Below are 16,828 nucleotides of genomic sequence, written 5' to 3' on the forward strand. Positions count from 1 at the left end.
CTGTATGGCACGTAGCGCCGTCCTGTTGAAACCAAATGCCGTCCAAGCTGCAATTTCGCCGAAAAACCAATCAGCCAAAATCCGCACCAAACAGTCACTAGTTGTGGGTGCATTGGCTTCTCTTGCACGAATAGTGGGTTTTCCGAACCACAATACTGTTAATTAACATAGCCACCGAGGTGGAAATGAGCTTCAATGAAATGTGCTTTTGACGAATGGTTTGACGACCTACCACTTTGGAAATAAATTTTTAATATTTGCCCACTTTTCTGCAACCAAAATTGTATTTTATACACAAATGTTATGAATGAAGCTTTCAAACAAATGTTCAACGGTTAAAAAATATTCAGCCGTTTTTTTAGAACACAATGAGATCATGCATCGTTCAAGAAACACCCTGTATATCTACGCATGTATGAATATTAGAACTGGTGCATGTATTGTACGTGTCATCACGAATGAGTGGCGAGAGTGCCCTTTTCTCACTGAACGAACTGCGGCTGCCATCGATTTGGCGTTCCGATTACTGTGGTGCGCGGCTGTGGCGACAGAGGCGTCTGTCGGGAATCCATCTCTCGATTGATGTGTTATTAGTGCTTGATGCGCCAAAAATTACGCACCAAACGGTTAGTTTCCGGTCGACAACGGTCTGTAAGTGCAGGTAAGTGTCGATATCCGAAACAGCTACGTTTAGGCCGATTTGTATTTGCAGATGCTCCGCTTACAGACATGGTGATTCTGTGAATACGCGCGCGTGTGTGTGTGTGAAAACGTCTACATCGAGATTAACGTCAGTTGCCTACAAGCACCGCCGCATCTTGTTCACATAAAGTCGTGGCGATACCGAGTCAAGGCCTCTCTGTTCGTTAACAGTTAACGACATAACTCGGCGTGTTGTACATGCCCTGCCATTTTACTACGTTTCTTTGAAGCTAGCCCTTCAAACTAATCTATTGTTCTGTCCTTTCCTATCTACCGTTTTTTTAGTTAATTGTTATTTTACATCCAGACTTAGAGTAGGCGAAGTGCGGCGGTGCTAGTAAGCAACTGACTTGAATCGCGACCTGCTAAACAGAGCAGACGTAGATCAAAGACACTGGGACAAAACCGTACGGAAACTCGCGAGTGCTGGAAGAGAGAGTGACAGAGAGATACGTAAGAGATAAGAGCGGCCGCTTGCGATTGTGCTTGCGTAGCATTCGTATCTCGCACTCTCTTGTAATGGCGACTTTCGATCTCCCTCGTACGCACTCTGAATCCGTCAAAGTAAACCTCTTCCAACGATGCCCGTGACCACCGTGTTGTGTGTGAATAACTTTTTTTGTTTTCTTATCTCGTTAATCCGTTAGAGCGTTCGTCAGTGACCATTTGCTACGTTTCAGTGTCACAGCATGTCAGCAGGTGCAGTCTTGTCGTTTGTTCAGCGATAGTACGTCGCTAGTTGTGTGCGTGTTTGTGCTCCAATGCGTTGCCTTTGTGTTGCTGTATGGTGGTTGTTTGGTGTTGCTTTTTATAGCAAAAGCAGCCGCGAGGTTCCGCCTATAGACAACTGAACGCCTGCTGACGCTGCGCCCACGGGTCGGTAGTGCGTTTTAAAGTCTCGCGGACCCAAGACCTAAAATAATCGCTTTCTCCGGTTCTTTCGGCTCGGCGCACCACGACTTCCGCTTCTCGGCTCTTTTGGTTATTTCAATCAAACTGCAGTTTGTTCACACGCACGGCGTGAATACCAGAAAGCGCCAAGGAGAAAATACAGTCATTGATTCTTGGAACGCTAAAGTGAGCGTGATCTTACGGAACTGGAAACGCAAACGCGTCTACCACCTACATAATCCCGAACATCCCGCTAAGGACGCTAGAGCGGTATTTTTAGCCAGAATGCAACAGCAACAGCACCATCAGTCAATCAAAACGCGTCTATCAACGATTCCGACCACCTATTTCGCCGTCGTGCAGCATCGTTAACATCTGGTGGCTTTTTTCGCCGCAGCGCTATTTGTCTGTCGGTTGCAGACCAAGAGACATACCAGGTTAGCAGATGAGTATGACGAGGATAGTTCAGCTGAAACAATGCACCGCTAACAATAGTGTATTTTGCTGAAGTCCATTTCATACGTGCTGTGACGGTACACTTGACAGATACGGTAAGCCCGATACACTTTTGGCCTATCTTTTCCCTTCTCTCATTCTTCATCTCTTTCTCTTCATCTCATCTCTTATATCTACCTCTGCTTTGCACTTCAGCACTGAGCGGCAAACTGTGTCTGTTGAGCGGTCCTGTTATATCTTGAAAACGCAAGTACGGAGAAACGTTACGATAAACATGACGCTTATGGTTCCTAGAATAGTTTAAACCATTGTTACACATCGCTCAACTCAAGGGCTCCTCGTTTAGAATGAGGAAACTTTTAATGTGCGTCTACGATGTGTTATTTTTGTAGTATATTTCCACATAGTTCAGGGATGTATTATAATTTTTGTTTACAGACAATTGATAAGCATCCAGTGGGTTGCTAATCGCGTGGAGAAAGGAGACAAACAGACTGAGCACATCGATCTGGGGAACGATTGCTAACGACTTTAATCGTATTTGTTGTAATTAACTCCATGGCGATGTAAACAACGCGCCATTTGTTCGCGGAGATTTTCTTCCTCGCTTCTTTGCGTTTTCAAAACGTGAGAATTTTAAATGCATGATTCCAGCCGACTTCTTCACGGTGTGCCCCTGCGAAATGCCGCAACGCATGCATGTCATGTCCTTGTGTGTTTGTGCAAACATACGATGGCAAAGAGAACGCAAGAAGCAGGCTTTTGCAATGTGTGAACATCGTTCGCGTTTGGAGGGTAATGATAAGATGCTACCGACCGGTGCAGCATTGATGGATGCTGCTGGGAGGCGATGGCGATGATGAGAAGGAAAATGGAAGCTGTTAGTAAATAACCATTGAACAAGGTGACAACAGAGCGTGGCCAGGCGTATACATTAGTGCTATTATCAATGTTTAAAGTTTTGCTGTGAATATCGGTGGCACTATATCAGCAGAAATAGTACAAAACAACTTAAACGTAACCGGCAACAAACCTTGCGCTAGGCGATAAAGCATTTTATGGTTTAAACAAAATCGAACGTGTGAACGTGTAATTGGAACGAAATGGTTGACCTTTTTTTAAGTACGTCGCTTCCTGCTTGGGTTTCTTGGGGTTTAAATTGTGTTGCTTGGCGAAATAAGTAACCATGCCCGTCCATTCTGTGACAGGCTATGGTTCCTTTTGATATGCTTCTCCATAGTCCGGATCTGATTCTAACGCTTTTTCTGTTTCCAGAACATTTCATCGCACATCACCAGGGGGATGAGACGCTTTTTGTCGCGTTCGGATTGTGAGCATAGGAAGCACGCTCTAATCAACTCAGCGAGAATCGTTTCCGCCCTCTAAACGAGACCCAGCAGTGTGTTACCAACAGGCTAGACAAACCGCTAGGTAGGAGTAAAAAACTTGTATCGGTTACAGCTCCAGAACAATTGAAGAAAACCAGTGTGACGGCAAAAGTGTCAAAAACAGAACGGCAGTGCACATGCAGCTACGGCAGCAACCGCGGCGCCATACGCCATTGGAGAGTTCGGCTTGTTTGCCATTGCCATCGCAGTTTACGTTGTAGCCATGCGAAAGTTAAGCCTCAGCACCGGCGCCGGAATGTCTCGACAAGCGAAAACAGTACCGCAAGTGAAAAAGGTTTTGCCACCAGCCGTTCCGGAAATTTACGGCAAGATTGCGTCCAACAATGGCAAAAGTGGACAGGCTGAGCAGGGATCCGCTGCAGGGTGTCCGAGTGATCTGTCAAGCTCCGGAGAGAATGGTACAGGAGTGGGCCACAATGGCTCAGTTTGCGTTGGAGTCGACGGAGTCGCTGGCACGGCGTCCACGGGTGGGCCGAATGGGGCCTCCATTATACACGGCACTGGACTAACGTTTGTCCCACCCGTTTCGGCAAGAGGCAGCGACAGAACGATTGATAGTTCGACGGCACCGTCTAGTTTAATGTTACGCTGTGCGCCGGATGGCGGCGGCGGCATCGACTACGGACTAGACGATCAGGGTATCGATCTGACGCAATCGCCAGGCAGGGACAGCCCGGTTTCGTTGTCGGAGTCTGCCGGATCCGGTTCACGTCACTCTACGGCCAGTCTCGATTCGGGGCGAGCGTCCTCGTACCTGACCGGGGCGTCCAACTCTTCCAACCGCAGCGTCAGCGGTGTCGGCAGCTATGGTGTTTTATCATCTCCCCGCTGCTCGGTTAGTTCGTGCTCAATCGGATCCGGTAGCGGCGGAAGCAGTAGCGGTGTCGGCAGTGGAACTTGTGGCAGCCATCGGTTGAGTAATCACTCCAACCGCTGCGATCACGACGCCATCTCTGAGTGGCTCATGGAGATCCACTTTCACGAGTATACCTATCTGTTTCTGGACGCCGGTTACGATCTGGCGACGATCGCGCGTATGACGCCTGAAGATCTGACAGCCATTGGCATCCGGAAGCCGAATCATCGGGAGCGGTTGAAGCGCCACATCGATGCACTCAAACTGTCAGACGCGCTTCCTGTTTACGTACCGGGCTCGATCGAGGAGTGGTTACGATTGCTGCGATTGGAAGAATACGTTCAGCCGCTTCTTGCCCAAGGCTACCAGACCGTACACGATGTAACGCAGCTCACTTGGGAAGACCTGGAGGACATCGGTATCGTAAAGCTGGGGCACCAGAAAAAGATTCTTCTCGCGATCAAACGCGTGAAAGACATCATCAGCGGCAAAATACTGATGATGGACACACCGTCATATGCATCGACCAGCGGGATGGGCCTTTCACCCACCACTTTGCGAGCTTCCACTGGCACGGTTGGCGTCCGTACTCACAACGACGACATGGGTATCGGTTTGCGATCAGATTCAGCAAAACTACTGCAACAACAACAGCAACAACTAAATGCGCCACCCAGCACGGGTGGCTACAGTACATTCCTGCGTCAGCAACTACCTGTTCGAGCAGAGGGTAATGGTATAAATAATTCCGAAGCGATGTACTACGTTCAACATCAACAGCATCCACTTTTCGTACCGCAACACCACTCCCGTCAGCAACAGCTTCATCAACAGATGATCACCTACCCTCATGTGCACTTCGACGGCTCGCAGGCTATCTATCGACGCAGTTCGTACGACGATAGTGACATCACGCCAACCAACGAGAAAGCTTCCGTCTTGATGGCGCTATCTGGAAGTGAAACCAATCACGGGGTGCCATTGCATCAACTTCAGCAGCAGCAGACCTGGAAGCATTCTCAGCAACAGCAGCAGCAGCAGCAGCAGCAACAGCAATACTTTCAGGGCGGAGGTACGCTTCCCCGACAGCATCAACGCAACAGCTACGGCGCTCGCTTGGCGTTTCTGGGACCTAACGCGGCCCCTACAATCCCGCAACGTCAACGGCCAATCGCAAAAATCGTCGCCAACAATTTGAAACTGGCAGGTGTTGCGAGCGGAGGAACGCCCTCAACAGGCAGTCCCGTTCCTCCGGCCGGTGACGGCGGAACGGAGCCAGCAGCTACCGGTGTTGGTTTCCCGCTACCGCCGATGTTAGGTCACATTGGAAACGTGGAGATGGCTACGGCAGCCCTGGATGCAATGCACTTTTCCAACTTCTCTGGTACACCGTACCCTGGTGCGCAGCACCACACGCCATCTAAATATGGCATCCATGCTGCTGCTTCTGTGGATGAGCCTTCTGGTGCAGTTTCGAGTATACCGCGGATTGCAGGAATACAACCAGCTAGTGGACAGCAGCAGCAGCAGCAACCTATATACTATAATCAGATTATTTTGCAATCGCATCATAGCCACCACCACCACACTCATCATAGCTACTCTTCGCAATCGACGCCATCGCCACCGACACAACATACGCTGCTTCCGCTGGCGGCAGGCCCGTTCGGTGAGGGTTGCTACGCCGGCCAAACCCATCAGACGACGGTCGAGGTGCACAAGGTATCGACGCAGCACGACAATAAATCTAACTCGAGTCTTGAATCTATTGACCAGATACCGTTTGCGAATGAAAATGCCGGTACAATCAAGCAGCGCTCGTCGTTTAATCGAATGGAGCACCAGTTCGGTCAGCAGCAGCAGCAGCAGCAGCAACAACAGCAACATCATCATCCACTTCTGCTGCCCACATTGTCCTCTTCGTCGTCCACTTCGTCCTCGTCTTCTTCATCGTCAGGGTCCATCACGACTACGCTTGCAACTTGCAATGGCGCGCTGCAACAGCAATCTCCGTCCGGATCTGCGCCCGGTCTAACAGTGCAAACAACGAAGCCTGCGGCGCCAGGATCCTTTTCTCCCGTGTCGGCTGACAGTGGCAGCGTAATTGTTGCAACACCCAACGAACCACAGCAACCACAGGTTGTTGCAGAAGTTACATCCACGGTCACCGGCGATATCTACGGCACTAACGTGCTCAACGACATCGGTAACATGCTAGCGAATTTGACCGATGAGCTGGATGCCATGCTGGAGGAGGAAAAGTGTGCAGGCATTAGTGATGTCGACTAGCTTGGAACCAACTGAGCCGGGTAATTATAGGGGATCGGCATTCGATGCCTCACACTAGGCTTTGTGATATGCCGCGTGTGCGTTAACATTGAGATAAAAAAGAGAGATAGATGGAGATGAATAGAGAGAGATAAAGAGAGAGAAAGAGGGAGAGATAGAGGGGAAAACACGAAAAGAGGAAGGGAGAAACAGATTGAGACAGTGGACGGGGGTGGTAGTGACTGTGGAAGAGATTGAAAATGGGACGGGGGTGGTGCTGACTCCGGAATGTCGAACATGATTTGACTTTGGCGTGATGGATGAAAAAAATATCCTCTGTTTTCGAAAAAGCATTCCCACAATTCCTTTTGGCACGGAGTACATCCATTGCACTACTCTGTGCCCTACGATTAATAAGTGTCATGCTCTGCGCACGTAGCAATAACAATATATAGGGACATTCGTTAGTTCTAAGAAAATGACAACTAAAGAAACTAACTGCGTAGTTCTTTGTAGTGGAACAACGTAGTGTAGGAACCGTTAAAGTAAGTGTAGGGACAACCTTAAAGGATCTTGCTTACCGTAAGTTGGTAGGTGATACGGCAGACAACCAATGAATGACTGTTGCCGAGTTCCACATTCACTTAATTCATCGGTTAAGAAAGACGGAAACACACTCGTCTTCAGAAAAATCATATGGTGTGCACTAGGTGTGGTAATCAGTTTTATAAGTCACTTACCACGCTTTTTTTGTATTTTGCAAGTAGGGGAAACGCACGACTGGACATGGACTCACCCTCGCTGCCGAGTTCCCACCCACTAAAACCCTACTTGGTTCTCCATCCTACCCTTACCTTACCCTTACTTACCACGCTTCACGAGAGTAAACGAGGATTGCTTGATTAAAGGGGAACAGAAGTACGTGGACGATATACGTCAACAGTGAGTGATAGAGAGCGCAAAAGAAATCCCGAGCAAAGCATTCAGCATCAAGATGATTCATCCTCTGTACTCTCAAAACTACAAGAAGAAAAGGATGAAGATCTAGATGCGAAAATCGTTGATTCGCTTAACGCGCGCAAATTGGTTTACATTTTTGCCATATTGGCTTTGTCTGAAGTGTCTGATGAAAGGAAAACTGACGACAACCTACCTACGACTACCTATATGTATGCTCTTTTCGCCGGTTGTGTTGAGCTCAGTTTATTATCCCTGCTGAATTTTTTTCCCACTCCGACGCCATTTGGCTAAATCGTCCAGCCTCTGGCAAATATATACAAGCGTTGCCTTTAGAACGCTGGGCAACATGTCTTTAGTGGGTTTATCCTCCCGCGTGACCAGCACCTCCAACTCGTCCAACACACAGGATTGGCTTCTGTGAACCATTCGGATGATTTATCTAGAATTCTCTAGATAAATTCTTCTTCTCGAAGAATTCTTCTCTATTTATCTAAATTTATCTAGCCAAGCTGCACCATGACTAAGAGTCATGGTGCACTACTTAAGACTACCTACCTACGACTACCTATATGTATGCTCTTTTCACCGGTTGTGTAGAGTTCAGTTTATTATCCCTGCTTGATTTTTTTTCCTCTCAATATACACCAAGTTTCTCGGTGGAATTTAATGCTGTTTTCACATTTCAATTTCCAATTGCATTTCGAAACACGGATCACTGCAAACAGGAACACTTCACGATTCGGCCATTGACGCAGGAGAGAAATTGGCAACGGAATGTTACTCTTCATTCCCGAGTTCAGCTTCAACTTAATTTGGCTTGGAAGACAGGTGTTGCACAGTGCCAGTACCTTTTTGTTAAAATAATAGTGTTCTTTATTGAAGAACCCTTACACAAATACTATAACAAATACTTATTACTATGCAAATTACGATGGACGTTTAAAGGACACCCGAACGAACGTGCGAACGATCCCGACACCAAGGCAACTAAGTTGCCCTTCCTCCAGCCTCTGGCAAATATATATAAGCGTTGCCTTTAGAACGCTGGGCAACATGTCTTTAGTGGGTTTATCCTCCCGCGTGACCAGCACCTCCAACTCGTCCAACACCCAGGATTGGCTTCTGTGAACCATTCGGATGATTTATCTAGAATTCTCTAGATAAATTCTTCTTCTCGAAGAATTTTTCTCTATTTATCTAAATTTCTGATGGTAGTTACGTACTCCCTTAAAGCGCGCTGAGGTCGTAAGTTGTATCACGTCGGTTGGCTGTATCAATCGCACAATAGCTGCTGTTAGCTGCTCGCCAAATTCAGTCACGTAACCCATCGTGTTGACAATCCACGGCACACCACGATGCTGGGGATCTGCCTTACAGTACTCCACCAATGTGCGTACATTCTGGATGTAAGAAATCGGAGAGGTCACTACATTCAAACTGCCAAATAGTTGGCAGCGCACAGGGTGCACCTTTCCAAAGCATTCCACGCCCAGCAGTGGCTCCTGGAGAACCGAGGCGCTCATCGTTTCCGGTACCATCAACAACGGTTGGCCAATATCGAGATCAAGTAGCAGCACGCGTTTGGGTGATTTGAGTAATCGGTTTGCTAGATACGCAAGGCAGAGTTGATTTACCAGACCCTTTGCCGCCGAGCACCAACAAACGGCTGTGATCGCCAAGTTGCACCATGTTCCAGGCCGGATTGGCTTGAAAGAGAGATAGTGAAGCAGATGAACATTTTCCTTGCTATCCACCGTGCGAACGATCCCGACATCAAGGCAACTAAGTTGCCCTTCGTCCAGTCTCTGGCAAATATATACAAGCGTTGCCTTTAGAACGCTGGGCAACATGTCTGTTGGGTCACGAGCGAGGTTGTCGTCGAAAATGGGAACTGTGGAACTGAATAAAACTAACGGGTAACTTTTCTACGTTGTGTATTGAACAGAAGAGATTTATCAACTAAAAGGCACGCGCTTTTATAGGCCAAGGGATTAATCCCTTTCGCTGAAGTTAGTTAATTAAATTTGAATGATTAAATTTCGTTAGTTCTTACAAGCGGGAGTGCTCCGTGAGTGGCCTTCGTGGCTCCTTTACTCTCACTCGCGCGCGGGCCTTCGGGAGGACCACTCTCTATCTATACTAACAATCTATCATAATATCGAACGATGTCTTTAGTGGGTTTATCCTCCCGCGTGACCAGCACCTCCAACTCGTCCAACGGAATACACACAGGATTGGCTTCTGTGAACCATTCGGACGATTTATCTAGAACTCTCACCAGCTGCACCATGACTGAGAGGTTCCTGCGTTTCGCTGGAACCAACGGGCATCCGCTTGGCGAAAACATGACGTCAAGCGAATGAAGATGATAGGCGAGCTCTTTCTGGTCGTTCTGGCTAAGCTCATCTTTTTTTTTGTATTTTGCGAGTAGGGGAAATGCATTTACGCACGGACCGTGTGGGACTCACCCTCGCTGCCGAGGTTCTATCCACTAAAACCCTACTTGGCTCTCCATCGTACCTCTTCCGGAACTTTCCCTTTTACTTCAGACTTCGACTTTTACTTCGGACTTCACCTTTTACTTCGGACTTCCCCTTTTACTTTACTTCGGTTGCGTTTGTTTCAAGTGCATGGTGTCGTGCATGTAGATTACAGAAGTTTTCCAGGACAGCAATTAACGTATTATCGAAAACAAGAAGATTTAACATACATAAGGATACATAAGGATTTGCCCTATAATGGAAACAGTTCACAGTTATGGAGCGAACAAACAATTAGGTCATAGCTGCTGCGGATTCAACCAGACATACACGTGAGACAGCTGCATAGTACCGCATCTGTCACTGCAGCTGTGAGACGTAGTGTAGGGGATCACTAAACGATGCACAGTTAGTGATAGCAATTCTGAGCAAATATTCACTCTAGAAAATACAAATTACAGGACTATAGCAACAATAAACCTCATAATAGGTTTTTAGATGACGGTGTTGTAGTTGGTAAGCATCACATGCACAAACGCGCATGTAGTGAAACAATGGCTAACAGTGCAGAGCGAAAATATTAATCGTGGGCAGTATCCTTTATGAACTCTAACCTTTGGTAGACCCTACTAGGTGTTAGTTATTTTACTTATTTTTAAAACAATCAAAACAAGAGAAATGCATTATAATCACAAACTCGTGCGTGGATATGATGCATCCGACACACAGACGGCACATGCCAATAGACGCTTCCAATCAACCCTGGGAGCGTACGTGGGAAGCGTGTTGTTTTGTCGCGCGATGGTATGGCAAAAATCTAAATGATCCGCCGTGGCTGGTGCAAAATGACACAAAGCTATTCCCATTCGGGCCATTGACTTTATTGAAATTGTTTAGTTCCACACCATAGTGAACAGGTACAATGCGGTAGGTGATACGATGATAAGGCCGATATTTAGGGAGTAGCAAACATCAACCGATAATGTTTTCATTCTTGCACGCAGAAGAGAGGCAAATTAAGCGTAAACGGACGGAGTGCATAGTTAGGAGCTTGAGGGTTGTTAAAAGTGCGTATTTCATTGTTAGTTCATTGGCGATGTCCCGGTGACGACGGGCCATTCCATTAAGCAATGTTCGCGATTTTACTCGTTTATACCTTTTAACGACCGTCCGGTTCGATCGCTATGTGGCGAGAATAGTCAGAGCCTTGGCTGTGGTGAATCACTGTGGGGTTGTAGAAGTTCAAATAAATATTGGCAAGTTGAGGGTGTAGGCCAAGAGGACCCGTTAGAATGATAGAAAATCAAAATGGTACGCCAGTAGGAGCTGATCTGTCGTACGCATCGTAGTGCAGCAAACTATTTCTTGAGGTTACTTATAAGAAATAACGATACGATGCGTGTTCGGTTCGGTTCCAAAGGATGACGTGAAAACGAACAAACAATATTTAATGCTAAAGAATCAAACAGAAGCAGCATACTATTGCAGCATCTCAGGCAGCGTTTTATTTGGTATTTTTTATGGCAACAACGAGTTCCCTTTTGGACGAGCGAGGTTAAATGCATGTACGAGCGATTGACGTATGAGGCGGGTCCGCTAAGAATTGGGTGTAGCCTTGCGAAAGAATGGTTAAAGGAAATAAACACTAAAACATTCACAGTAAAATTAAGGGCGATCGAACGCCGAAACAGGAGACTCCGTGATCTGGGCGACGTGGTACTCATACGTTAAACATCTAGCACTTGCCTATCGCCAATCGCTTTTGGAATGGTGGCGGAAATGGTAGGGTACTTTGCAGGCATCCGTCTCTGCATAAGAGATTTTCAGGCAACTACGGAGAAGAGTAAGTGATCTTTAGATGTACTTTAGTGCGGTTTGCCGTAACAGTTTCATAATCGCAACGCAGATTCATTGAGAACTACTCAATCAAGTACCGTAACGTTCTATATATCTGATAGGGTATACAAAATGTAAAGAAATGGATACAAAACGAAATAAAAAAAAATGCATTACAAAAGCAATCGTACCTTTGAAAGAGTTTACCCATTGATGTCTGGCCAGTTTCTATTCTATCGTAGGTACTTTCGGATTACTTAGACGAGACTAAGCGTGAGCTGAAAAGCTGTTGTGAAAATCACTGAATAATTTATTTGAAACGAAATTCATCGTTCAATTTTTTGCTTTAGTTGTATTATTGTGTGTTTTGTTTTACTGATGCATACTCCAATTTTATTTCCAGTTCCGCTAATTTTTTCCTCCGTTTTCGTTTTTCGATTAAATTTTTCGGTTTGTCTGCTGTTTGTTTTGTTTGTTTTTTGTTGGTTTTATTTAATGTTAGTTTATATTTTTTTTATTAATGTTTCTTTCATAGTTTTTGTTTCGTTTTGTCATTTGCTAAACAAATTTCTTACAACCATTATTGAACGTTTCAAAATGCAATGATTGATTTTTGCTCTCACTATGTATTCTATTGATTTCCTACATTCGCACCCACCGCCCCTTCACCATCGATCAGCCTTTTTGCCTTCGGCGCTTGGCCGGTGATCGTCGTCCTCCTTCGTCCGTTTTCTGAGCCTTTTCTGTTTATTTGCTAAGCCCTTGCCGTGCCACCGACCGGTTTTATTATTCGTTTTTACCGAAACAGGAGTAACAATAGTACTATAGTCAGTATTTTAAATTTTAAAATTTAGCATTTTAGTATCTTTATAATTGTCTTTATTGTTGTATCTTTATTCTGACTCACCACTTCCCGACTCGTTATGCGGTTTTTCACGTTCTTGCTCGTCGCGCGTCCTTGCTATTTCTAACTCTAGCCGGCCAGAGTAAGGGGGTGTTTTTCAACGTTCCCCTGATGGTGGCACAAATGAGAGGGACAATTGGCTTGGAATTTTACAAATTTTGATTCGAATTTCAATGTAGGGAGTACACGTTGCAGGCGGAACTAAACAAATTAATTGACCGGATAGTACTACACTGTAATTGATGGGCGAACATTTGTCAAACTTCTTGGAAAAAGATGGGAAGAGGTGAATCGGAGCACTCCATCGTCGCACTACTGGTTAGTACAAAAATCCTCATCTGGCATGGTTTCAAGCATGTTACAAGTTTTAACAGGTTTCTTTGTTATTAAGTTGCGTTTAACCACTATCTGGAGGAAAGATTGCTGGTGAGTATCTTGTTCGCGCGCCGGTCCAGTAGAAGATACTTGGGCTGTTGGGCTACAAATGTAATTGTTTTTTTTTCTTCCTTTGGTTGTATAATCTTTTCACTTTGTCTCCTTTTTAGCATTCTCTGTTCGTGGTTAGCGGTGTGGCTATGTTAGATTGGGATAAATATCGTCTACGGTGAAGGTGGTTGTACCGATTCATCGCCTCATCGGCATCGTTGTTTGCTACAAGTTGTAGTCGTACACGCGACACATATCATTAAACACAACGTTTTGAAGATGAACGTAAGATAAATCGTCCAGGTGTGCTTGAAAACTATGGCGAACAGTATGTGATCATTAGATGTACGATATTGTTAAGAAACGAACTAATAAGCTGACATGTTTTTGAACGCTAGAAAGCAAGCCACGTTAACAACAGTTCGAAGGTAGTCGAAGGTAGTTTTGACAGCCCTACTAGTGAGCTGGAAATGTTGTTCCGAAGTTTTATTTCGACATGACTTTCCATTCTGTGAGCAACAACAATGTAGCATGTCGTCTAGTTCGCGCGGAGTGTAAGGCCGGGAATGGCCAACTACTAGGCTGTTTAATAAGTTCGTATAATCGATAACAGAGGACGCTGTTACGAGCCTATTTTTTTGTTATATTGTTACACTCTTCATATGAATCGACGTGTCACAGTATTTTTATTTTCGCAAGGTTTAAAAGAAAAGGGAATGTATGAACGAGTGTTGAAAGTATATAAGGACTCGTCGCCTTCAATGGGTAAAGTAAAACGATGAGTTGCTGAACTTGAACGTGGTCGTACAGGCCTTGACGTCTAAAAACAGCAACAGCTCCCGAAATCGTCGCATACAGGCTAACCAGGGTATTGGAAACTGTTACTGGATGTTCGGGGAGACCATACTGAATAATGTAGTGTATTTCAAACCCAGAAAATGTGTTTTAAGTTATCGATTATACGAACTTATTGAACAGCCTAGTAGAATAGCCAATCTCAATACACGGTTGCCGATAGATTCGTTCATTGTTATGTCGTCCGATCCGATTACTTGACAATTGCCGATACATGGCGGCAGTTCTCAATCGAAACAGAGGTCTCTCTAAATTCAACCGATTATGAGTTAAAATGTAGTTCGTACATTTGTCTAAATAGCGCTTGAAAAATACATTTGGCTATTAATACGGTTTGTTAAAAATAGTATAAGTGTTGCTTTTTAACGCACGAACTATAATTATTGTTAGCTACGCACGCACCCCCTTACTAATCCACCCGTCCGCCCGCCCGCATGTTCGCTTCCGTCACTACTCAGGGGGGGCCCGCAGCATCCCTCACTTGATATGTCGTGAGTGTTGCCCGATGCCAGGAAAAACGGTTTGCAAAACGGAGTGTTTTGTCTAAAGTTACACCACTCAGTGTATGCTTATTCGTTACTCTACTACCCTAAGGGGTTTGCCCCGATTCACCGTATCACACCACCACCGGAGATGTATGGAATTTTCAACGTGTTAGCGTTTTATTTGATTTAGACATTTATGCTTTACTGTCGAGCTTTTTTTATATCGTATTAATCGTAGCGTTAGTTTGTTTGTTATTTATTCGTTTGCGTTCACTGACAACCAAGGTGCGGAAGTACGGGAGTTGGAAAACGTCGAGCAGATGAAACTGGTTTTTGTAGTATTGGTGTGTACGTGGTGTTGTTATATAGCAAGGAAAAAGGGCTTACGTGTGGGTACGAAATTCCGGCCGTACCGGACGTAGTAAACAAGTACGGTGTGCGACTAAAGCTGTTCGACTAAATGGCACGTTTCGAGAGAACGAGGGCGAAAACGCTACGTTTAGTCAACAACATCTGAACATCCGTCAAGTGGTAGAAATTCCAAAAAACCTATACGCACACCCTTGCGGAGTAATTTAGTTTAGCTTTCTCGCGAAGCTTCAAATACGTTATAAAAAAGAACGGTACGAGTGTGTGTCTAGTAGTGACATGTGCGAATAGTCCCGAGAAGCCCGCGTTCTCATGACCCGACCGTACGTTACTGGTTTTTTGAGGGCGCCATAAAATTTATTGGTTTTCAATTTATTTACTGCGTAAGTGTGTGCGATAGTTAACCTGTTGCCATCCTTACGTGTTCGGTCTTCTTCACCACCTGCCATGACTTCCCTACCTCGCGGCCTTTTTTCCGATGCTTTAATGTTGTTTTTTATGTTAGTTTTCCTCCTACGCTAGGTAGTGTACGTTCTGTTCTTTGTTTTTCTTCGTATTTTCATATTTCTTCTCCCACCCCGTTTTTCTTACTGTTTCTATTTCTCTCGCCCTCGCCCGCGCTTCTTTCTTTTTTTTTCTTTATCGCTGGAAGACCGGTTTTCGTTCGTTTAGCTAGAAGTACTTGCTCGTGAACGGCTTCGCTTTAAACCTGCTAGTTAAATAGTTGTAAATTTCACTCTAACATTTGTTTCCTACGGTGTGTCTGTGTGTGTGTGTTTGTGTGTGTGTGAACGCGCGGCAAACAAACACGAACGAGTGCACAGGAGGCCGTGGTCGAGAGAAAACGGAAGGAACAATTACGAATAACAGTCGTGGTTGGTTACACGCGGATAACTCCATTCACTAGTACTAACGCTAACGCTTAGAATGTAGTCACCTCTGTCTCTCTGTCGCCCACTCGCCAGCAAACCTTTGACAAAGCATTAAACTATAACTTTAACTTTAACTTTTTATACCGGCCCTTAGACGGCACACAATAGGCCCATTCGCTATGTTTGAAGAACCAAAAATGGCACCGCTCTGAAAGGAAATACGGAGGCCGGTGGGGAGAACAGAAACATTACCGTACCCGGCGCCTCTCGAAGCTAACGTACCGTGAGTGAAGCCTCACACATTTGAGTATGAAACAGCGTAGGTACCGGAGGTGCTCGGTGCCCAGCTAAAACAGGGAACGTCGATGGGCCGAATTTGTTGACCGGAGTCATGCCAGTGCCGGCCATGCACCGGATCCTTTGCAATGAAGAAGCCGCACCTCCGACAAGCCCGCACTAGGCTTTAGCAAAAAAACCCAATTTAAAGCCGGCTGCCTTTCGCCCTACGCCAGCTTCCGCTTGTTATGATTACCCCAGCCCACCCCCCGATTAGTCAACGATCAGTTTCTTTTGTCGTGGTGAAGTTTCACCGACCGTTGAGGTTGCCTGTTATTGCCTATTACTAACTTTCCAACGCACTAGCGCTGAGGTGAACGGTTTGTTTTTTCGTGTACTGGAAATGTTAGCGATTTGCGCGATTGTTGTTGTTTAGTTGTGTACATTTTAAATTCTAGTAAATTTGCTCGGGTTTTTTTTCTTCTTCTGTTTTATGTGCATCTACGAAAATGTCTCCGGTTATTGACGGCCTTGCATGTTCAGGTTATAATACCACTTAGTTGGTAGCTGCTTTACGAAACTAGTTCAGCTATGCTTTTTTTATCGTTGGTTTTTTCCTTTTTTGTTTAACGGTTAAGTTATCTAAAGTTGAGTTTTGGCATTTTTATTTTCTCCTCTCCTTTTTCTTTCCGTCGGCGTTCGGCGTTCGGCATGCTACTTCTACACTCCCACCACCCCCATTCACTGATCCCCCCCACACACCCAGCCCTATGTCCTTCCCCT

The 16,828-nt window shown here is 45.5% G+C and overlaps 1 protein-coding gene across 1 annotated transcript; it reads left to right on the forward strand.

The window, feature by feature from the left end:
* Positions 1-3,660: 3,660 nt before the first annotated feature.
* Positions 3,661-7,056, forward strand: LOC128268862 (uncharacterized). The gene is made up of 2 exons (XM_053006145.1): positions 3,661-3,856; positions 3,995-7,056. The coding sequence occupies exons 1-2, from the start codon at positions 3,661-3,663 to the stop codon at positions 6,601-6,603; spliced, it is 2,805 nt and encodes a 934-aa protein (XP_052862105.1). The 3' UTR covers positions 6,604-7,056.
* Positions 7,057-16,828: the final 9,772 nt, after the last annotated feature.

The sequence above is a fragment of the Anopheles cruzii genome, chromosome X (assembly GCF_943734635.1).
Source record: "Anopheles cruzii chromosome X, idAnoCruzAS_RS32_06, whole genome shotgun sequence".
Lineage (NCBI taxonomy): Eukaryota > Metazoa > Arthropoda > Insecta > Diptera > Culicidae > Anopheles > Anopheles cruzii.

Coding starts and splice junctions, on each gene's coding strand:
- LOC128268862 (XM_053006145.1), top strand. CDS start 3,661: ATGCGAAAGTTAAGCCTCAGCACCGGCGCCGGAATGTCTCGACAAGCG. Junction 3,857..3,994: donor GTCAAGCTCCGGAGAGAATG/GTACAGGAGTGG, acceptor TTTCGGCAAGAG/GCAGCGACAGAACGATTGAT.